The 24,259-nt window shown below is 38.6% G+C and overlaps 1 protein-coding gene across 4 annotated transcripts in view; it reads left to right on the top strand.

Moving 5' to 3' along the window:
• NCKAP5 (NCK associated protein 5) overlaps positions 1–24,259 on the top strand; it is a 995,643-nt gene that overhangs the window by 854,162 nt on the left and 117,222 nt on the right. For all 4 annotated transcript variants that reach the window (XM_053666799.1, XM_053666798.1, XM_053666801.1 and 1 more), the window contains one exon: positions 20,988–21,089. In XM_053666799.1, coding sequence (XP_053522774.1) covers positions 20,988–21,089 — 102 coding nt within the window. The remainder of the gene's footprint in view (positions 1–20,987; positions 21,090–24,259) is intronic.

Here is a 24,259-nt window from a genome sequence, read left to right as displayed (position 1 = left end):
ATGCATAAAATAAAAGACATGGGACTATAAAGGAAAACAATTATATTGAAGTATAGTTACTATATATTTAAAATATATATGACATAGGAATGCATACTCTTCATTTCCAATGCATGAAACAAGTTCAAATGTCAGGTCCCAGTTTTTAAGTAATGATGCCAATACACAATCTTTAGAGATATTTCCAACAACTGTAATGTGACATGAAGATGTTTGTGATTTCTGTTGTTGACAAAGTCAACAGTTTATATACCACTGTAGTTTGATGCCTACATTAATATCTGGATAAAATGCTAAATTTTAGTTCAAGTTTTGTGAAATTAAAGATTGGTTTTCTTTCTCCAAGTTCACAGCTGCTCTGGATTTTATCTGTGGGCCCTTAGTGTCTCAAGTTAAGAAGCCATGAGAATTATATTTTCTGTGTCCTAGAAATAGTAAGTCTCTTTAGACAGGACCATTATCTGTATTATTCCTCCCATGCAGAATTTAATATTAGACTTTAGAAAGTATTTGGATGACCATGCCTCATATTTGATGCCACCCATGACCATTTCTTAGCAGAGCACGTACCCTGAGTTGGGTTGTCTGGAGTAGAGATGGGTCCCCTGGAAATACCTAACATGCTTTCTTGTCGGACCTCTGACCACTGATAACCACATTCAGGGCTAGAAGCACCTTGAAAAGTTTGTTCTGTCTCTTTACACAAAGCTACCTGGCCAGGTGCTGGGGCCCTACCAGAGACAATGACATTATCACCTGCTTTACCCGACAGGAAAAGGTCACCATGTAGACGGTACCTGCTTTATAATCTCACATCTGAAACTCTCAGAAAACAAAGGGCCATTTCCAGGAGTACTGTGTCCATCTTCCTTAGGATTCAACATTGGTTCTCCCATGGAGCACAGCCTTCAGGGGCAGTAAATTCAAGTCAATCTCCATATGAATGTTATTACCAAGTAATTTCTTTAAATTTATGAAAAGTAAGTTTTAAAACCAGGAGAGTTTTTAAAAATTTCTAATAGTGTACCAGAGGAACGGGTTTAGCTTGTCCCATTACACAGTGAAAAAGCAGCATTTCATAGCAGCAGCCTACGTGATAAAATGACTGTGGCAGCTGTGAGAGAGAATCTAATATGGGAATTGATCTGCAGGTTCCAATTCTGTAAAAGCCAACCTTGATCAACATAAATGCCAATAATGAGATTGTATTGAGAACTGCTTAACTCCTTGTGATGATTCTGGGGTCTAGTGACAGTTTCAAGAAGTAAATGTGAAAAGAAATTTAAGATTCTCAAAATTACTCCATTGACCAGCAGCAGACTACATGGCACTTTGGTGGCACGTGACCAAGTCTATCTTGATCCAGGCTAAAATTGATTAGAAATAGAGATTGTTAAAAGATTTCATATGTGGCACTAATACTACATGGTGCAGTATAATAACAGTTGTTATTGTATTTACAGTTAGACGTTTTAGTTTAGGGGGCAGGGCAGGAGAAATTTAGTCCTCTTACTGATTTGTGTCTTAGGGAGGCCATGTCTACACAAGGCAGGGCAGAGGAAATTGTCCATTCTTGGAGACTGGTGAGGACAGGTTATAGGGAGTCATCATTTGCCATATTATACACCTTTACCAATTGTCTCTGCCCAGGTTTTTCACTGAGAACTGGTTCTCAACTCTGTTTCATATTAGGGACCATAGAGAGCAGTAGGACAAGTGTCAGCAAGTGAATGTTAGGGTCAGGAAAACTAGGGAGTATTAAGAGATGTGGAGTTGCTAAAGGGGAGGGCAGGAATGTCAGGTGGGTGGGCACAGAAAGAAGAATGTGCCTCCAAGACACGGCTCTGCACACTTCTACCTGGGGTCATCTTGCTGCGTGCCTGCAGGATTCCTCCCCTATTTCCAGTCTAGGCAGCAGCTGCCTCCATGGTGTAGGTGGCCCTCCTGTGGGACAGAAAATGAAATACGTGGAAACAGACAAGGGCTTAGAACAAGCTGCTTCTAACATTCTGATTATAAAGCAACTGTAACTCAGAATTGACAAAAACTGGCTTTCCAGGAAATAGTTACCTCCTTTTCTCTTGCCAGAGAGATTTTTCTGCTTCAGCTGGTTGACACTTTGTGGAGTTTGGGCTCTTGTGTTGCAAACTGTCATCATCACTTATGTGCTACCAAAATGGTGGTTTTTCAGTGGAGGTGACTCTTGCTGGAAATCTGTTTCAGGACTTATTTTCGGTGTGCAGTGGCAGGCATACATTGCTCTCCATCACTGCTTGAGGATAGAGAAGGGAAAGAAGCATGCTACTCTATTATTGAAAAATTATGTTAAAACTCAAAATTTCATTCTTACCCCAGTCAGCATAGTAAAGGCAACCTAACTAGATCCTTGTTTGATTATGATATCTTTCAGAATCTAATGATTATCAGACAATGTAGGAATCTGTGCAGCACATAGGTCTTAGAAGGGCCCTGGGTTTCATTTAGTGCTGTTTTGTCAACATCTTGAAATTCTTGGTATCTTTTCCTATAAACAGCCCTCTGTATGGGGCCCTACAAATCGTGTCACTGGTCCTGAAGAAAGCAACATTTATTGAGCATTTAACCTCTCCGAAGCAGCTTAACTGATTGAAACTCTTATCATAAGCTTATAAATTCAGGGGTTCATTCTCTTGAACATCAAATCTTCAATAAGCCCCTTAGAGCTAATATTGTTATCATTATCCCTGAAGGAGACTAAGATGCAAAAAATGAAGTAACTTGCCCCAGGTCACACAAATCCAGAATCTGAACCCAAGCAGGACAACCCCTGGGGTTCCATGCTCTTCTGCCTCCCAGTGTATAGATGTTGCAAATGGTGAGGGTGGCTAATCGTGCAGCTGAGCCCAGGCTTTATCCTGTGTGTTTAAAAGCTGTTTTTGTAGTTACTATCTGCTTTATTTATTTTTTAAATATATCTATTGATTGTGCTATTACAGTTGTCCCATTTCCCCCCCTTTATTCCCCTCCCACCTGCATTCCCCACCTTTAGTTCATGTCCATGAGTCGTACATATAAGTTCTTTAGCTTCTATATTTCCTATACTATTCTTAACCTTCCCCTATTTTCTACCTACCATTAATGCTTCTTATTCTCTGTACCTTTTCCCCCTCCCTCCCCCTCCCATTCCCTTCTGATAACCCTCCATGTGATCTCTATTTCTGTGATTTTGTTCCTGTTCTAGTTGTTTGCTTAGTTTTTTTTAGGTTCCATTGTTAATAGCTGTGAGTTTGTTGTTATTTTACTGTTCATATTTTTTATCTTCTTTTTCTTAGATAAGTCCCTTTAACATTTCATATAGTAAGGCCTTGGTGATGATGAACTCCTTTAACTTGGCCTTATCTGGGAAGCACTTTATCTGCCCTTCTATTCTAAATGATAGCTTTGCTGGATAGAGCAATCTGGGATGTAGGTCCTTGCCTTTCATGACTTGGAATATTTCTTTCCAGCCCCTTCTTGCCTGCAAGGTCTCTTTTGAGAAATAAGCTGTTAGTCTAATGGGAACTCCTTTGTAGGTAACTGTCTCCTTTTCTCTTGCTGCTTTTAAGGTACTCTCCTTATCTTTAATCTTGGCTAGTGTAATTATGATGTGCCTTCATGTGTTCCTCCTTGGGTCCGACTTCTTTGGGACTCTCTAAGCTTCCTGGACTTCCTGAAAGTCTGTTTCCTTGGCCAGGTTGGGGAAGTTTTCCTTCATTATATTTTCAAATAAGTTTTCAATTTATCGCTCTTCCTCTTCTCCTTCTGGCACTCTTATGATTCGGATGCTGGAACGTTTAAAGATGTCCTGGGGGTTCCTAAGCCTCTCCTCATTTTTTAAAATTCTTGTTTCTTCATTCTGTTCTGGTTAAATGTTTCTTTCTTCCTTCTGCTCCAAATTGTTGATCTGAGTTCTGGTTTCCTTCCCATCACTATTGGTTCCCTGTATATTTTTCTTTATTTCACATAATATAACCTTCCTTGCTGCCTGGGTCTTTTTTATGCTGTTGAAGTACCCAGTGAGTTCCTCGTGCATTTTGATAACCAGTGTTTTGAACTGTGCCTCTGACAGGTTGGCTATCTCTTAGTCATTTAGTTGTATTTTATCTGGAGCTTTGAACTGTTCTTTCACTTGGGCCTTTCTTTTTTTGTCTTGGCACACCTGTTATGTAGTAAGGGGCAGAGCCTTAGGTGTTCCCCAAGGCAGGACAACTCACATGGATGCGTTGTGATGCTGTATGTGGGGATGGGGTCAGAGGGAGAACAATGGTGCTTGCTCTGCTCTCTGCCAGTGTTCAGTCACTTCCCCCACTGCCTACAATCAAATTGGGCCCTTCTGGTGCTGATTCCCAGGTAGGTGGCTTTGTGTACATCATAGGAGCCTGTGGGTCTCTCCAGCAAACTCTCCTGTGAGGCTTGGAGTCTCTCCTGCTGCCACCTAAACCCCCACAAGAGTTTTCAGTCAGAGGCCTTGAGGCTTTATTTCCCTGGGTTGCATGGTCTGTCTCATTCCCTAGTTGTTCCTTTCAGTCTATCTGCACCTGAATATGGGACCACCTGGTCCACCGGCCACTGCCTTGTGATAAGTACTCTCTACCCAGCTGCCCATCTCGACCCCTCTTACCTGTCTGGATGAATGTTTATTCTTAAACTCCTTGGTTGTCAGACTTCCATACATATCTATTTTCTGTCAGTTCTGATTGGTTTTTGGTTTTAAATTTGTTGTTCTTATTTTGGTTGTGTGAGGAGTCATAGTATGTCTACCTATGCCTCCATCTTGGCCAGAAGTTTGGTTTTAAATACTATGTCAGCTAATCAGAGGTTTGGGCCCACTGGATTCCAGTTAATTGAAGTGTTGCAGCAAACACCTCAGGCTGTGGCCTCTGGACCTGGACTTCACTCTAGTGTAGATTGATGACAGACTGGCCCAGATGACATTGTCAATGTTTAAGCTATTGGCTTTCTGAATAAGTGATGCATATTTTATGTAATGACTATTTTAATATACTGAAAGGTTCAAGGGCACATATTTCATTAGTTTTTGATCAATAGAAAAATATTTATGGAAACAAATTTTACCACCCCACATAAAACAGCTAAACTAAATGTAGAAAATTAAATGTAATACATGTTTTGAAGTCCCTGGGATTATTAACATAGAGTATTTAAAGAGAAATATTTGTTGTAGTCTTCAACTCACAGTCTGAGAAAAAACTTATGTCTTTCAAATCAGTTGATTGCTAACAAGTGCTCAAAGCAGACTACAGTAAGAGTTACTTTTGGGGAATTTGAATTCCCCATTGCTTCTAAAATGAATCTTTTCTCAATAATGCTCATTTCTTTGTATAGTTATTTATAGATCCATAACCAATTCCTTTTAAAAATAAGAACTCATATTTGATATTCTGTGAAGTTGAAAATGCTGCACATGATATGCATTGAAAGGAAAGCTCAAAGATAGATTACTTTGCATCTTTTAAGAAAGTTTCCATGAAAGTAGTTTATGAAAATTAACAAATCTGTACAGATTCGAGAAGACAGAATAATTTTAGGATTATGGTAACTTAAGACTGTCTCAGAAGAAAATAGGGAGATTATGTTATGTATTTATGCATCAAATATCCATTTAATACTTCACAATTTCCAACCTAGGAGATTAGGAATTTCTTTTCCCACTTTCTTTTTTGGTGCCTATTCATACTGTTTACTGAACATGCTTGATTAGAACAGTGTTGTGTGCCCGTGCGGTCTGAAGCAAAAACAGTGGAAATATCATCTCATGTCTTGTGGAAGGTATGCCTTTTTATTGAATTTTCTGATGCACTTCTAACTTTCTAATCTTTCATACAAATATTTGTCCTATCATATCCATGCACTTTCCTCTTGGACGTTACAATTGAGTCTTTAACTCCCTGGAGGATTTGCTGGAAAAACTTAGGTGCAATTTTGACTTGAAAGTCTGGCTTTATTTCTATCTTAGAGTCTTTTTTTTAAATAGCTTCTCCTAATATGTCTGAAAAAAACCAACAAAATTTAAATTTGAATACAAAATATATTAAGCAAACTAATAGAAAAATAAAAATAAATCCACTCGACTTGATAAATCCTATGTAATAGCTGGAAACTGCCATTTGCCAAGAAATGATTAAGCTTAGTGAAATGTATTTTATAGCTAATCCTTTAATGTCTGTTTTACATATTACCTTTCCCACTGCTAATACTGAACAATATTGTAAGCTAGTAATTTTATGCCCTATATTTCAAATTGCTATTAGGATGCCACATAAATAATAATTTTCAACACTGTTTATGATATGGTGAGACATTTCTTTCCATAACGTAAAGTAACAAGGGATTTAAAAACTGCTGTGGGGATAAAACTACAGGGGAAGGGGGATGGCGATCTGTAGCAACAAAGGCTGTAAAGCAAACTGAAGTAAAAAAAAAAGTCTGAAACCCTGGTAATGCACAGCCTAGTACTGATTGTCAAAAGAGGTGAGACTATAGGCCTTCATTAAACATTTAACCAAAAATTGCATTTACATTATATGTCTTCAAAATGGTGTAAAGTGAACATGACTCCAGCTGCTTGTCCTGTGAGAGCCCAGACACTAGGACATTGGGCTGTAAAATGCAGAAGAGTGCACATCGCAGAAGCGATTTTCATCAACAACACTGTGATCTGGTTCTTAGCCCAGCCCCATGCAGGGAAGTTTTGTGGGAGCGTATCTTGCAGCCTGTTAAGGCACCAGAGGTTATATAATCTCCCACAATCTGAATGTCATTTGTTCTCTTTTTTCTTTTAATAATGAAAGAAGGCACCCAGCTTATAAATAGTTTTATGTGCATTTTGAGGGGCTCTCCAAAACCGTGACAAGGCATTTCCCCTACCTGGGAAATTATCCACTAGTGTTCAGCAATAATTGTTTGATTTTAATGTTTTCTCATTGGAGTTAAAGACCAGAGCAGGACCCAGGTCTGCTTTCCTGCATAGCCCAGATAGTGTATGGAAACATTTAGCCTCACAGGAGTTACTCTCTGCCTCCAGGATCAATGATTAGAGGAGATCTCTGGAGTGCCGCTGGCTGTGATTTGCACAGTTCTAGCATGCAACAGAAGTGAGGATCTTAGATTAAACCCCTGCCACTCCTTTAAGGAAAAAAACGCCAAGAAGGCATAGAAGCTCTGTGTATCTCCACAGCATCTCCATCCCCTCTGAGGGGTCCTTCCAGTCTCTTCTCCCAGGCCTCTTCTTTGTCAACACAGGTAAAGGTAGTGGAGTCCCACAGCCAAGCTCAGCGTTAGGAAAAAAATGTGTGGGGGCAAATGAGTAAAAGAAAAAGCATGCATTTTGGAGAGAATGCTGGATTTAAATCTCAGCTCTGTTATTTATTTACTTACAGTGTAACTCACCACTTTCCCCACTTGAATTTGCCTCCGTGGTCTTCCTGAACCACTGGGTTGGCCAAAACATTCATTCCTTTTTTAAGTAGAAATAAAAGACACAGTTTTCATATTCACCAATAACTTTATGAAATAACATATTCACTGTTTCATTCCACTACCTTGTGCCATCTTTCAGGCAACTTCATAATCCTGTCTTCCTAAACTTTTTTATTTTTTTGAGCAAAGAACTCCTTCAGGTACATTTTGCAGTCTTCCAGGGAATTGAAATTTTTTCCATTAAGAGAATTTTGTAAAGACCAAAATAAATGGAAATCCAAAGATGCAATGTCTGTTGAATACAGCAGATGGATCAGAACTTCCCATCCAAGCTGTAACAATTTTTGCCTGATGATCAAAAAACAAGTGGTCTTGTGTTATCCTGTTGGAGGACTCTCTTTTCTGTTGACTGATTCTGGATGCCTTTCACTTGGTTTTATTGGCAGCAGTACTTGCTTGAATTTATAATCATTTGGTTTCCCAGAAGAAGCTATTAATAAAGAATGCCCTTCCAATCCCATCATATATACAACATCACCTTCTTTGGGTGAAGACTGGCCTTTGGTGTGGTTGGTGGTGGTTCATTTCACTTGCCCCACAATCTCTTCCATTCCATATTATTGCAAAGTATCCACTTTTCATTATCTATCACAATTTGTTTTAAAAACAAAATGTTTTCTTTATGTTTCAGTAGAGAATTGCATGTGGCAATATGGTCAAGAGGGTTTTCTTCACTTATATGGAACCCAAACATCAAAGCAATTAATACAGCCAGGCTGGTGCAAGTGATTTTCAACACTCAGTTTGGGTATTTTGAGTATGTCGGCTATCTCCCACATTGTATAATGTTGATCATTCTCAATTAATATCTCAATTTGATTGCTATCAACTTCAACTGGTCTACCTGACCACAGAAGCCTTGTCCAATGAGAAATCTCTAGCACCAAACTTCACAAACCACTTTTAACACATATGATCAGTCACCATATACTGCACAAATCTTTTTTTTGCATTTCAGTTGTTTTTACCTTCTTTGAAGTAATAAAATATAATATGCTAAAAATGTTGCTTATTTTCTTCTATCTTCAATATTAAAATGACTATACAAAAATTCACCAATTTTGATTTATTATTTATTTTTTATTTAGATTTTTTAAAAACCAAAACCTTGCCATCTATTTTTAATAAAATTCAAATGACACAGGGGAATAAATAGTTGTGTGAAAAAGAATGTAAATTCAGTTGCTGAATACAGAGTTCTATATATTTCCATTAGGTAAAATTTGTTTTTTTTAATTATTTTATTGTTGTTCAAGTACAGTTGTCTGCATTTACTGCCTACCACAGCCATCCTCACCTCCCTCCCCTGGCAATTTTAATTTTTTTAATGCACACTGATATGACAGCTATTACAATACAGTCTAACAAAATTTTTTTCAGATGAAGTTAAAGACAATGAAGTGCTACTAGAACCATCTTACAGAAAAAAAAACATTTTGGATGACCCCATATTTGCAGAAAAATGTAACAATCTTTCTTAGGTCTGAAGAGACCTTTGCATAGTTTCTGCCCCAAAGCCTCCCCTCGCCCTCACTTTTTTTTCTGTCTTGTCTCCTTCACTTAAGTGGTCATTTCTTGTTTTTAAAATCTCATCTCAGTTACTGCTTTGCAGGGAAAAGTCCTCCTGGAGCCCCCTGCTGAGGTTTCCATGGCACACAACATTTAGGGGACTTGGTGGCAGGAGCTGTGCTTTTTCATTATCATACCCTCAATAAAACAACACAGTGCAGAAAATGTCACAAGGTGTAGCCCTAATGTCTGTGTCCAGCTTCAAATCCCTTACCTGGACAACTCCTGAACTTATGTTTTTTAGTTTTCTCATTTAGAAAATTGAGGTCATAATAGTTTCTATCTTGTTAAGTGATTGTAAGGGTTAAATAAAAAAAGTAATATAAGCACTTTGCACATTACCAGCATGTATTGAGCACTCAATAAATATTTGCTGTTTTTATCCTTAGTTTTATTTTTCAGTTAGACAGATCCAAATTTATATGCAAAATTATGTTTTCCTGGAGAGAACGTAGAGATCTAAGAAATAACATCACTAATACTAGTAATATTGTAAATACAAATAATAATATTAATCTGATGAAAGTATATTTTTAAATAAATGAATGGAGTATGTTTGAGTATAGTAAGAAAAGATATTACATTGCACTTGGAGGAATTTTTTTAATCCTACGTAGATCATCTTGTCTAATTAATTTATAGTCTTGTTTTAGTAAATTGTTTATAATACACTATCATTATCCAGAATTAATTGTAGAATTAAGAGTATGAACTCTGTAGTCAGACTGTTTGGGATTTAGATACTGTTTATGTGATCTTAGGCAAGATTTTTAACTCTGTAGCTCAGTTTTTTCACCTATAAAATGAGAAGAATCACAGTTCTTTTGGGGGATCATAATGGGATTTAAAAGGATAATATATGTGAAACACATATTTGGTACTAAAAAGAGCTCAGTAAATGTTCACAACTTTGTTGCTGGTGTTGTTGTTATTTCTTTTCAATTACCTGCCTCTGATAAAGGATTTGAGCTGGAAAATCACCAAAGCGACATAGTTCACTTGATGGGAGAAACCCAAATAATGGGCTTTAGCACTTAGGAAGAAATAAGCATCTCAGTTTGCAAAAGAGGCCATTGAGTGTATCAGTTCCCCTCTTCCAGGGCCAAAGTAAGCAGAATGTGGTAGAAAGAGTTTGGATTTAGAAGGAAGGCAGATCTGAGAGTCTTGGCTCTACCATTTATTGGAATATAAATTTGGAACATTGGAAACCTTTCTTAGCTTTAGTTATCTTGAGTTCTTCATTTCTAAAAATTAAGATAATAGCTTCCACACAGGGTAAGGTGAGATAAGATTAGAGAAAGGACTATACATAGTTTCTTCTTCTCCACAGGGCAGGAGATATTTCATTTCTTTTAAATATATGGTACCTTGGACTCCAAGTGACCACTGATACAATTTCTATTAGTCTGGTAAAAATAGAAGGTCAAGTTATTTTATTTCCCCCAATCCCTTTATTTCCATGAAATCAAAGGAAAATAATTGTTTCCCCACTTGTAAAAAACAAAAAGCTACAGAAGTCCAGGAGACATTTGAAAAATGAAGCTTGATTAATAATGTAAAGTGCCATGTAGACAATTTTACAAAACAGCAGGGCAATGAGAAAGCACTTATTAAAGTACCTGTTAAAGTAATTAGTTATAAAAATGGAAATTTCAAGGCACTTCTGTATGTCTTAGATTCCAGAATAGGCTCGGGCTGTGCTGAATCACTTCCTCTCTCAGATCAGAGTCATAAGGAGACAAGAGGAGGCTTCAGAGAGTCTTAGGATCCACAGGCGAGCAAGTGTGAATCACTCTTGGGCTCTGGCTCTCCAGCTGCCACAGGACTGAGTGACCTGGCCGGGAAGCCCTAACCGTGTGCCCTGTTTCCCGGCACTGCAGCTTCGCTGCTATGTATTGATTATTTCTGATTATTTCTGATTGTGTGTGTATGTGTGTGTAAAGATACCAAGATATTTGGGAGCATGAGATTGAGAGCTAAGCCCCTGTAACCTGCACAGAATGTTATCTTATTCATATTTAACTGTGTTACTACATTAACCTCAAACCAACCCCCACTTCTGCCTCCATATCACCTTTACTCTATACCAAGGTCTCTTGCATATTCCACCTCAAAAACTTTTTCCCCCTCACCTGTGTGTTTAGGCCCCTCATTGATATTATAGGCTCCACTAATTAGCTTCCTTGAGTCCGTTCATAGTTCATAATCAAAACTCCATACATAGTAGATGCTTCATAAATTCTTCTTGTACTAATTAGAGTGGCAGCTCCCAAGGGCAAGGTCTGCTGTTTGCATCCTCATCCATCTTTCCGCTGGTTCTTACCCTTCAGGTCCGCAGGGCAGTGTTAATGGAGTTTCGGAAGACAGGGCAGATTTGAAATACTCCAGTCATCAGTCTGAGCTGCAGAGACCCTAAATAATACTTCCTAGTCACCAAACCAAATGCTCCTTCCTTAGGCAGCCACCAAATAATCAGGTTGTCATGGTAGCAGAGACCCTTGGAGAAGGTTTTGAATATAGCTGTGGAATAATTGTTTCAAAGAAATTTTATAACCTTGGATCCAGAGAGGTAGAAAAGAGGATGTAGGACCATGTCATTTGCAGAGGCACCATCCAGAGAGAAGCAGCATCCACTCGGGGCACCTAAAGATTGATATGCAAGGCAAGCCTACATTGTCAGGGAAAATAATCATTGCAGCAAGGACTTCTGTGGATGGTGAAAAGAAAGAAAAATTAGCTATAAAAATTTCAGGCTCTGAAGTGAGATCAAATCTTGATGGACATTTTTTAAAGGGCCTTTAGGAGAACTTTTGAAAGGCATACTTCATGTTGCATCAGCAAAATGACGGAATGCAGGTATTATGTTTTATCTTTGTATCCCCAAGTGGAAATAATGACATAATTAATTAAACATCAGCTTTTATCCAAAAAGATTTTTTCCTAGGCTCAAATTTTTGTAAATTTTACAAATGACCATATAATACTCAGTTATATAACATGCAGTTATATAATATTCAGTTTTATAATAAATTCTTAATGGAACAGAATGAAACCTGTGAAATGTGAACCAAGGGTCTACCACAATATCACTTGATGGGTTTTGAAATGGCTGATGAAAAAATTACATTTCTGTGTAAGGCAAAAATGTAAGTCAAAATATAAGGCTAGGGTGTGAATAGCTAAAACTTGTAATTTTGGATGATCATTTGGTGAGTAAAGCTTCCAAACAAAAATTATCTAAATCAGACTCTGAGCTATTTTGAGCTATTTGGGGCTATTTCCCTGAACTTTCTTTCAGAGCCTTAGGTACACCTATGAAAATTGCCTTATTACCCAACAGAAGGAACAAGGTTTATTCACCTGGATATGTCTAATTCAGAGCCATATGCAGAACAAGTCTCTTAAACATATATATTAAATCCACCACAAATGTTTTCTCCCTTTGTAATAGAGGATATCCAGAAAGCTGAAATCACAGGAGATCACATGCAGTTAGCAATATCAAAAGAGGCTCAGAGGGTTTCTTAATAGCTCTCTTTAGACTTGCCTGCCTTGTGATGGGATTAAAAGGGATGAAACACAGGGCCTGGGGCCAGCCTGGGACTGAGTTGAGGGAGCAGAATTGGGGCTCTAAGAAGCTTTCTGGAAGCTGTGAATTGAGAGCAGCTCTCTAAATTATGCATGGGGATTTGAAAACAAAGCTAAAGTTGAAGAAGCAATAAATTCTTCATTCAAAAATTTCACCTAGTATCCAGACCACCAGATCTGTGAGGGATGCTGATCCCTAAACAAGGCCAAGTCCAAATGCACCACCAGCCATGACAGTGGGAGCACCAGCACTCAAATGCAGAGCAGGCAGGAGCGAGTGAGAACTGTGCATGAGCAGCAAGTGACCCAGGAGGCTGCCAGGAATCCATCCCTTGGGGAGGGTGCTGCATAAAGACACCAGTGGTGAGGGGGCAGAGTCCAGGAAATTCCTCTACTCCTCTAAATATCCCACCACAAACTTTTGAGAGTAGAAAAATGCCTTCTAATGGGTGGCATGTATTGTGTGTTGAATTCAGAGAAACGTGGTTGGCAAGAATATTCAGCACCAGGTCCTGTGACAATAACACACTTTCTCACTTCATAAATGAACAGGAATTCTAGAATTGTGGGCATAGGAGCCATCCTTTTCGATTGAGAGAGCTTTTCCACAAGGGGGAAAAGAACAACTCTGGGGAATATAAAACAGGACCAGGACCAAGGTAGACTCAGAATACCAACCCTGTAGTGTCCACAAAGGACTCCGTCAAAGGGATTGAAGCAGATGAGATTAAAACCAGCAATTCACACCCACTTTCTGTTGCTGAATCTGAATTACTTGCGTTGGTAGAGTCCATTAATCAAGTGCGTGCCATATTTGCTCTCAGGACTTCTCTTTTGTATTGATATTTGGCTTTTAATAGTTACAGGGGGAAATAATTGCATGCATGATTATGGCTTTAGATTAGTTCTCTCTCCAAATCTGAGTGAAGAGAAGGAAGCAATGGTTAAATGATCCATTTGGGTTTCCCTTTTTACATCTTAAACTGAGTCAATAACTTCTGAAATCCTGACATAAAAAAATTTACATGTTTCTTCTCAGACTTCAGGAAGTAGAAAAGCTGCTCATCGCCTGTTTTACTTGATTTTTCCATCTTAGTTTTCCACTCTGCCAAAATTTCTCAGATAAAGATCTGTTTTCTACCATCACCTTGTGCCACTAAACAAGGACAGAGTGTCTTCCTGACCTTAGCACTCAGAGCCTTGAAGACATCATCTCTGTACGGAGAAAAAACCCACAGGCAGAATTCTATTAAATGCAAGGAGCCTTCACCGAACATCCAAATGCCTGCAGCAGTGTTAAGTGAGGAGAAGCAGAAAGTGGAAAGCTGGTGCTCCAGCCCTGCTCTGAGAGGCCTGAGCACCCCTTCATCTCCAGCTCCACTGCCAACCTTGACTGGAGAGTGGCAGCATCAACACCCACCACCCTGCAGGGTCGCTGTGCCTGCCCCCTGCCAGAAAAACACAATCAGTCCTGGGCTCAGTCTGACATGGGGGGCATTTCTCTGCCTTGACTTAACAGATTATGAAATGTGCAGAGAACCTGGAGCTGACTAAATGTTGGGTCATCCACCCAATATTACTAACCTAGTGTATGGATCTCGCATTGGCTGCCTTGGCAATCCCAGATCTGCAAAGCTGGGTTTTGTAGTTTACACTGTCATGAGGCATGTGTTCTGACTATGGATTGCAATGCACCTTAGTTCATCACTCAGATTCCCCCACTGATGGCCCTGTGTATTGACAGAACATAGGCCTTTCCCTCTGTCGCTTGAAGTCCTCAGTGTGAGATGTTGCCTCCATCTGCTAATATAAACATTATATACACATGTGCGAATATGTGTGTGAATATATTGTATATATAATGTGTGTGTATATATATGTGAATACAGGTATCCCCTTCTTTCCAAAAGTTTGCTTTATACCACCTCACTTTAACCAAAGACACATGTTAACACATATTTTTGTTAACCAAAAGATATACAAAAAAGCCTTTTTGCTTTTAAAGAAAGATGAAAAGTAAAAATAGCATTCATCACTTATTTTGGCAAAGCCATTAGCAGCAGTGTGCACCCCGATGGGGAGAGGGACCCCACCAGTCTCCTTCCCCAGGGAGCCACACTCAGCATCTCCGCATCAAGCACCACGGCTTTGAACTGTGTTTTTGAGTATCTGGGCTTTATCTCAATTTATTTTCAGTGTCTTTTAGGAAGATGTGTCCTAAGGTGTCAGAAAAGCCTAAGAGGGCTCATAAGGGTGTTGCACTTATGTAGAACTGGACATAATTAAGTGTTTTGATAGTGGTGATCAAAATAGACATTGTGTGTGTGTTGACTTTTGGTTCTAGAAATGCGGTTTCCATGTAAACTAAAGGCAATTGCTTCTTCATTCTGCATCATTTTGACATACAAAGTTTCACAGGAACGCTTTCCTTTCAGACAGCAGGGCAAACGTTTATGTGTATGTATTGATTGAGTTGCTAACCTGTATGCTGCAGAGTGCTTATCTCAGAGGAGGGCTGGATCAGCCAGGTTAATATTAGCCGTGACAGCCAACAGACCCCCAAATGAATAATGGGTAACGCCCACTGTAAGTTTATTTCTTCCTTATTCAAGAATTGCGGGCAGTGTGAGATGCTCATTTTTTCACCTGTAAAATGAGGAGAATCACAGTTCTTTTGGGGGATCATAATGGGATTTAAAAGGATAATATATGTGAAACACATATTTGGTACTAAAAAGAGCTCAGTAAATGTTCACAACTTTGTTGCTGGTGTCGTTGTTATTTCTTTTCAATTGCCTGCCTCTGATAAAGGATTTGAGCTGGAAAATCACCAAAGCGACATAGTTCACTTGATGGGAGAAACCCAAATGGGCTTTAGCACCTAGGAAGAAATAAGCATCTCAGTTTGCAAAAGAGGCCATTGGGTGTATCAGTTCCCCTCTTCCAGAGCCAAAGTAAGCAGAATGTGGTAGAAAGAGTTTGGGCTTATAGAAAGCCCAAAAGAGGTATCTCTGATCCCCAGGTGACTCTCTCTCAGTTTGCAATTCAGGAACCTAAACTCCTTCCACCTAGTGGCTCCAGTCTTTAATATATGGCTCCTGAGATTGCTATGCAGAGTTGGCTGCATTAAACTGGTAGAAAGGGAAAGGACATGGAGCACCCCAAGCTGGAGATATTCATTGGACAGGACAAACATCACTTTTGCTCACGCTCCATTGGCTAGGGTTTATCATGTCACATGACCACATCTAACTGCAAAGGAGGCTGGGAAATACAGTCTAGGTGAGTGCCCAGAGGAAGGGGGAATAGGCTCCATAACAACTAGCCAGTCCCTGCTACAGAGACAAAGCAGAAATACAGGGCTTGGCCTGCATTTTCATAGAGCTGAAAACTTTTAGGAAAACATACCCTATATGCAGGACAAATTAAGCAGTTGTTCACTTTAGATAAAGGGCCAAAATGAGGGGGAGGATTGGGTGATGCCATCCATCCAGGTGAAGAATCCACTGTGGGCTGGGATGATGGACAACCTTGCAAGAGGGTGTGAATGCAGTCCCGAATATGGGCAGGGTTTAGATCAGTTAGAAAGATAAAAGCATCAGCTGGGAAGTGAGGGGGTCCCATTGCAGAAACAATGTAACTTGTCTAGCAGGAAAGGAGGCATAGACTGTTGTGCATCTTCAAAGGAAGCATTTTATCTAAAAGACCTCTGGTTTGGAAATGTGTGGCTAGGAGTATCTATGTCTAAGACATAAGTGGAATCTTGGTTACTGAGATAAGGTAAGAGATAATGTGAGGGCAATTTCAAACCTACACTGAATCATCCTTCTACCTTTCATGTCTAAAACATTACAAAATTCATGTCTAAATCCAGGATTTATCCTGATTTGTAGGTTAAAGATTTCAAGTTTGAAATATTTCCGGTGAGAGATTTTATGATAGATACTAACAGTAAACATGAACTATGGGTAAGTATGTGAGGCAGAGTTTGTTCTCTAAGTAGGTGGGCTTTTTTTAAGAGGGCATGATATCCTCCTGTCACTTATACTTTCTAACAACTTTTAAAAAATTATCAAAGTATAATTGGCATACAATATTTTATATAGTTTCAGGTGTACAACATAGAGATTCAACATTTACATTCCTTACGATGTGATCACCACAATAAGTCTAGTAACCATCTGTCAGTGCACAAATCTATTACAACATCATTGACTGTATCCCCTGTGACTTACTTGTAACTAGAAATCTGTACCTCATATTCTCTTTGTCTTTTTCACCCATTACCCCACACCCCTCCCCTCTGGCAACCATTAGTTTGTTCTCTGTCCCTGAGTCTGTTTCTGTTGTTTTTTTTTTTCTTATTCCACACATAAGTGAGATCATACAGAATTTTTCTTTCACTGTCTGACTTATTTCACTTAGCATAATACCCTCTAAGTCCATCCATGTTGTCACAAATTATAAGATTTCATTCTTTTTTATAACTAATATTCCATTGTATGTATAAACCCATCTTTTTTTCATTTTTCAGTGGACACCTAGGTTGCTTTCATATCTTGCTATTGTAAATAATGCCACAATAAAAAAATGGCACATAAATCTTTTTGATTTAGTATTTTTGTTTTCTTGAGATACTCAGAAGTAAAATTGTTTGGTCACATGGTAGTTCTATTTTTAATTCTTTGAGGAACCCCCACCCTGTTTTCGGCAGTGGCTGCACCAGTCTGCAGTCCCACTGGTAGTGCACTAGGTTCCCTTTTCTCCACATCCCCTCCAACTCTTGTTGTTTGTTGACTTCTGAAGATAGCCACTCTCACAGATAAGAGGTAACATCTCATTGCTGTTTTAATTTGCATCTCTCTGATGATTAGTGATGTTGAGCATATTTTCATGTCTGTTGGCCATCTGTATGTCTTCTTTAGAGAAGCCTTTATTCGGATTCTTTGTCTAACTTTTAGTAAGATTGTTTGTGGGGCTTTTCAATGTTGAGTTGTACAGGTTCCTTATAAATGTTGGACTCCAATAATGGATACCCCTTATTGAATATGTCTTCTTCCATTTTGTGGATGGTTTCCTTTGCTATGTAGAATATTTTCATTTTGATGTAGTTTCATTTGTTTAATTTTGGTTTTTGTTTCTTTTGCCCAAGGAGACATATCCCAAAAGATATTGCTTTAGTTGCACTTCCCTTATACTCATTGAACCTCCTTTTCACTGAGATTCAAATTAAGCACAGATAACATCGCCATACTAGTTTGAGAAGTAATGTGCTTGCTTCCTTGCCCTTGTATTCTCTCTCTGGTTTCCTCTCTCTGCCTAGGAGAAAATGTTTATTATAACATTTTATATATATGTGTGTGCACAAACACATATACACACACATACAGTTGTGAAAATATAAGCCTTTCATTAAAATTCTTATTATAAGAAGTCTAACATCTGTGGGCTAATGAGCTTTTGTGGGTATTTAAGGGAAGTTTTGTGAAAGAATGATATTTACCTACCATTTTCTTGACTACTGCCTTAACACAGAAGTAGATTTATTTTTCAAGTTAATTTCTATTTGCTTTACACAAGGAAACTATAACAACACATGATTCATTTGTGCCTTAGCCTTTAATAAATTACCTACCACCAACTCTTAGATATAACAATTCATTGGTGTATAGCTGTGTGAATTTGAACATACTATCCTATTTGTTATCCTTTCTGCCTATGACAATGCCTCTGCCTACCTGTGAAGTAGGTTGAGTAGCCACTTCTACCTCTATAATACAGTGAGGAATCTGAGACAGAGACATGCAACTACACTCCCAATATCTGCTGAGACCTGTGCCTTAGACAGAGCTGGAACTCAGTTCTCCTGGCCCCTTGCCTTAGGATCTGTCCCCTTTCCAACCTGACCTTTCCTATATCAACTGAGGAGACTGACCATTTGCATAAAAACGCTGAAATGTAACATCATTAAGAGGATGGGTTTATACATATATATATATTCATTCAGAAAGCCAAGAGGATGACATCATATATCTGATAAGAAAGAGTGAAATGTGATGATAAACTGAATGAGAAGTCAGAAAGCTAATCTATAAGAACTCTTCCCCCAAATCACATGATATACTGCTCACATTCATTTTTTGTTGAATGTCATTTCCCATAACTTCTTAGAGTTTTTGCATGTTGATAAATGTATTCTTAGGTTTCAGAAAATTGTAATTCTTTTGGCACTTACCCAGTCTTTCAAACCTACATTTTGATGGGAGAAATTCAGGGACAGCTTGTCTTTATGGACTGCAGTAAGCAGTTGTTTACTTGCTGAGTATTACCCATTGTGCCAGGTCCTGGGGACTGAACAATCTTTGCCCCTGGAAAACTCAGATTATAGGGGGCACTTGAAATAAGGATTATAAAAATTGGTCAGAAAAAACATCCTGGTTTGAGGTATCTACTAATGTCTTAGCTCTGTTGGGGAAATTAGATTTTTCAAAATGACGGGCAACCAGTTTACAATTTATGCCCCTTTGGTGAAATAAACTCCACAAACATGAACTGGAAGACTCAAGACTATAGATCTGAAGCAAGTAGTGATCAGAAGCTGCACCAACAAGGAGAACTGATCCTTAGCTGAGAAAATGCCTTCGCTCCTGCAGAAGGAGGCAGTGCAGGCCTAGCATAGCACTCAGCCTTCGGGGACGCGAGTAAACTTCTGTTCAGTGACCAAGTCCACAGGGCTGTCACACAAGTCCAGCATGAGGGCAGCCAAGTGGGGAACAGAGCAAATTTGCCTCATTTTAGTGAAGTTGACTGTCCCTGATGACAGCATGGTACAACTGCTGGGACAAAGGGCGCCCCTGCACTCTGAGATGATCCCAGTGTTAATTAGTGGCAGGGAATCACAGGCAGTTCCAGGATCAACATGAGTGTTCAGTAAGGCCTTTCTGGGGAAGAAAAGGGAGAGGAAAACTTTTTCAGAGGCGTGGGAGGTATGCTCAGCCACATTATTTACTTATTCAATTCAATTTTTGTACTGTTTGAAGACAGAAAAGTTGTAACCAAGAGAAAACAGACTACAAGTACGATTTTTAAATGCCATCAGCCTAGCATAAACATTAGACATAAATCACAAGTTTTATTGTATTTGCAGTTAAGCAGATCAAATGTAATGTCCACAGAAAAGCCTCAGTAATTAGTATAAAGATTAATATAGTGAAATGTCCCTGGTTTAGCAGAGCTCCCAAGCAAAGCTGAAATAAAGAATTAAGTATATTATCAAATAGTGTATGCATATTAATGCCCAAAATCTAAGTCCCCAAATCCCTAATGCAATTATTTTCCATTCACATTAATTGTTCCTAACAGATGACATTAATGACTTTGAGTTAAAATGTGTCCAAGGGAAGATTTCATAAGATCAATGCTGTTTAGAAATAAGGTCACTTTTATCATTATTTGCTCAGATTTTAACTACTGCTCCACATAATAAGGTTAACATGGTGATTGTTTTTCATGTGGATATTGGAAGCAACCTAGGTGCCCAGCAGTAAAGGAAAGGATCAAAAAACTATGGTACATATACACAATGGAATTCTATGCAGCAGAAAGAAAGAAGGAGCTCCTACCTTTTGCAACAGCATGAATGGAACTGGAAAGCATTATGCTGAAATAGGCCAGGTGTTGAAAGCCAAATACCATATGATCTCACCTTTAACAGGAACCTAAACAACAGAACAAACAAGCAAGCAAAATATAACCAAAGATGCTGAAATAGAGAACAGGCTGACAGGGGCCAGGGGGGAGAGAAGAGGGAATTCCAGGGGAAAAGGGGAAGGGTTTACAGGAATAAGTATAAAGGACACATGGACAAAAACTAAGGGGGGTGGAAATGGGAGGGAGGTGGGTTCCCTAGCACTGGGGGGGTGGGGGGTAGGAGTAAAAGACAGAAAACTGTACTTGAACAATAATTAAATTTAAAAAATTTTAAAAAGTTAATTTTCACACTAGCCAATAAGTGCATTGGAGTATTCACGGTTTTCTTGCTACTTATCTTCCAACTACAACTTATTTTTTCCTACAAATTATTTTTCATCATAGATTGACAGGCTGTAAAAGTGTAATTATTGTTTGTAAGTTATAATTTGCACATGCATGTGTATAGAACACCGATAAACTACAATAAACATTTTTGAGTCAGAGCACGTATCATCCATTCTAGAAATGTCAACTCTTTTGAGATTTACCTGTTCAAGGCAGGATTTTGAAAGGAACAATTAAATCATCATGATTCAATGTTTCTGCTTGTTTTTACCTAGAAACTTCACTCACGCATCTTAGATCTTTCATCTGGAGATTTGCTTTCCAATGTGGAAAGAAGTCAAAATCTGATGCAGTCACAAACTGATGTGGAGATGCATGTGAGTTTCCTGTTGCTTTCAGAACACTTGTTTAGGTTGTTATTTCCCTTCCATCAAATATGATGTCACAAGTGAACCATAGAGTGCACCCTTGAAACATTGTCAGACAGATAAAATGCTTTCCTCTCTTGTGTTCTCTGAAATTCAATATTATGTCCTCCAGCTGATAGAGTGAGCAAAAAGTGTCACTCTTGGTAAAAATATCATAAATCTTGGCTTTGTCCCTGAGATACCTTTTTGGGTATTGATTACATCTCAAAGTCTCTGAGAAATGGTCAAGGTGCTTTTTATTAAAGCCCGTGTTCCATATTAGTCATCCTACCTTTACGATATATTATGTATGAACTTTTAAAAATTCATGGGATGTACATTTTTTTCTTTAGCCAGGGTTAGCTTTGTGCTTATATGGCAAAACTTTGACCAGCATGGCTTTCACTATCATTGACATGCAAAAGTAACTTGAAAAATACCAGAGCCAAATAAATGTACAATGAAAAATATTAAACTTAAAACAATGATAGATGAACATTGTAAATAACTGGCTTTTTATTTTACTGTATAATTTTATAAGCTAGCTACTATATTCAATTTCAAAGGTAAATATTCTCAAATTAGATTGGAATGAAATTTTAGTGGAATTCTATCACTTTAAATATTTATGATACTGTAATGGCATCCAATCTATAATATGGCCTGAAGGTCAGGAATATTTTAAGTGTGCAGTTTTTAGCCAAGAAACACTTACTTTCATTCTCTTTCTCCTTTTCTAACTAAAATTATGAATTTCATATTGTATTTTTCAAAGTTAGAATGTTAAAGCATACAAGTGATTCAAGATAATAATCTAAAGTACACTTTAAATAATGTAAATGGGGTATATTTTGCCAAGTAAATCAAAATGAGATGATATTGCAATGGAAGCCAATATACATTTTTGAAAAAGAATTTTCATAATAATCATTATCTATTACTAATTATAACAATTCTCAGTAGGGTGTAGGTGGTCTGTATATGTCCAGGGGTTCTGGTGTTGTTCAGAACCTTAGTACACAGCATAGTAACTAAGACCTGCATCTGACATCAGAATCTTATATTGGCTTGGTGACCTTAGATATTAACTCCTTAATGCCTCAGTTTCCCCATCTGAAAAATGAGCATAATTATGTTTCTCTTTATTTCTGAATGTTTTTGGAAATGTACTTAAATTAATACTTTCTAGCAATATTGGCAATAATACGATCTCTGCTGCTTTAGCCCTCTTCTATACTTTGTAAATATGTGGTGCCATGCCACAGCCACAGCAAAACATGACGAAGATGAAGACATCTACTAGCATGTCTCTCCAGCAGCTCATATCAGTGACCCCTGGAAACAAAATGCACCTGTTCTTGGCTATTGCGCATCACAATTCTTACATGCAAGGCATCAGACAATGAAGAAGTATTAAGAAGTACATATGAGGTTCCTTAGGGAGGCTGTAAACTTAGGACCTAAAGAGTGAAAATAAACATGTACAAAAATATTTTTAATAATAGTAACAACACCTGCCCTGACTGGCGTGGCTCAGTGAATTGAGTGCCGGCCTGCAAACCAAAGGGTCGCCAGTTTGATTGCCAGTCAGGGCACGTGCCTGGATTGTGGGCCTGGGGTCTGGTAGGGGGTGCTTCAAGAAGCAACCACACATTGATATTTTCTCTCTTTTTCCCTCCCTTCCCCTATCTCTAAAAATGAATAAATAAAAAATCTTTGAAAAAATAGTAGCAACACCTAAAACTTACCAAGCATTGATATATGTCAGGGGCTGTTCAAACTTAACAATAATTATATGTGGTAGATATTTTCACTATCTCCATTTACAAAGAAAGAAACTGAGGCATGGATGGGTTAAATAATTTTTCCCAAGGTCAAAATTAGCAAGTGGAATAGCCAGGATTTAAACAAAATAAATGGCCTTAGAGTTGAAGCACTCAATCACAGAAAGTTACTCAGTAGAGTAGATTATCCTACATGATAATTATGTGATGATGAAGAAAGAAACTGCAGGAAAAAGAGCTCATTTACATCTGTAATGTCAGATTCTGGGTCCTCTATTAGCTTCAAACATTGATTGTCTAAGGTAGAAGAATGGTGGGAGATTGTCCCAGGAGGGAGGACCAGCCCCTTCCTCTTTTTTTTCAAGGAATTACTCTATAGTCACCTGAACACACACACACACACACACACACACACACACACACACACTCCCCCCATTGCACTAGCCCGTGGATGGGCTCAGGTCATTCCTTTGGTCCTGCCTCAGCTCAGTTCAGGTCTGACTGTGAGATGACACAACATGCTATCACAAAATTCATGTAAGAGGTAGATCATCTCATAGCTTCTCCTGGGGCCTTTCTACAGAGGGCACAGGTCCTGGACCAGCAGCACTGAAGCACCTGTGAATTTGTTAAAAATACATCTTAGGTCCCACCTCAGAATTACTAAATTGGAATCTATGCTAAACAAGATCCTGGATGAATTGTATTCACATTAAAGTGTGAAAAGCTGGGCTTGGAGGACACGTCTCTGCTTAACCACCCCTGACCCCATCTGCCTCCATGATATTGATGGGCCTTTCTCACCTTCCCGAATTATTTCTATCACTTCTAGACATCTCAAGGTCAAGATTAAGGGAGGGGCAGCAGTTTTTCCTCCAGCTGATATTCAAAGTTCTAATTTCCTGTCATCTTAACTAGCATCTGTACCATCGGTACACACATGGGCATCAACTGGGCAAGGACACATACTTGTTAAAGGAGGCCTGGGGATGGAGTTAAGTTGTAAAAATAGGTTTAATTTTGATAGGTGTATTAGGGAGGGGTAGGTGGGAAAGACAGGTAAATCACATATAAACTTCAGTGTCCTGGGGAAAAGATAGACTATAAACTCTAATGGAAAGCCATGCAGAGGATGAAAATGGGCCATTGGAGTTTAGATCTGGATGGCTTCTCAGGAAACAGACACAATCTCTCTCTGGATAGTAGTCAAATCTGCTGGAACAAAATCACTTCTAAGTAAAACCACCACTCTGTTAGCTCAAACAACCAAATATGAAAGAACAGAATGGAGAAAATAGAAAGTGCACAAGTAGAAGTGGAGAGTGATGGGATATTTCTGAGAGTTGCTCAGGGCAT

Source organism: Artibeus jamaicensis, unplaced genomic scaffold (genome assembly GCF_021234435.1).
Source record: "Artibeus jamaicensis isolate MK-2021 breed Jamaican fruit bat unplaced genomic scaffold, CSHL_Jam_final contig_1284, whole genome shotgun sequence".
Lineage (NCBI taxonomy): Eukaryota > Metazoa > Chordata > Mammalia > Chiroptera > Phyllostomidae > Artibeus > Artibeus jamaicensis.
This window is presented reverse-complemented; position numbering and strand designations above follow the sequence as displayed.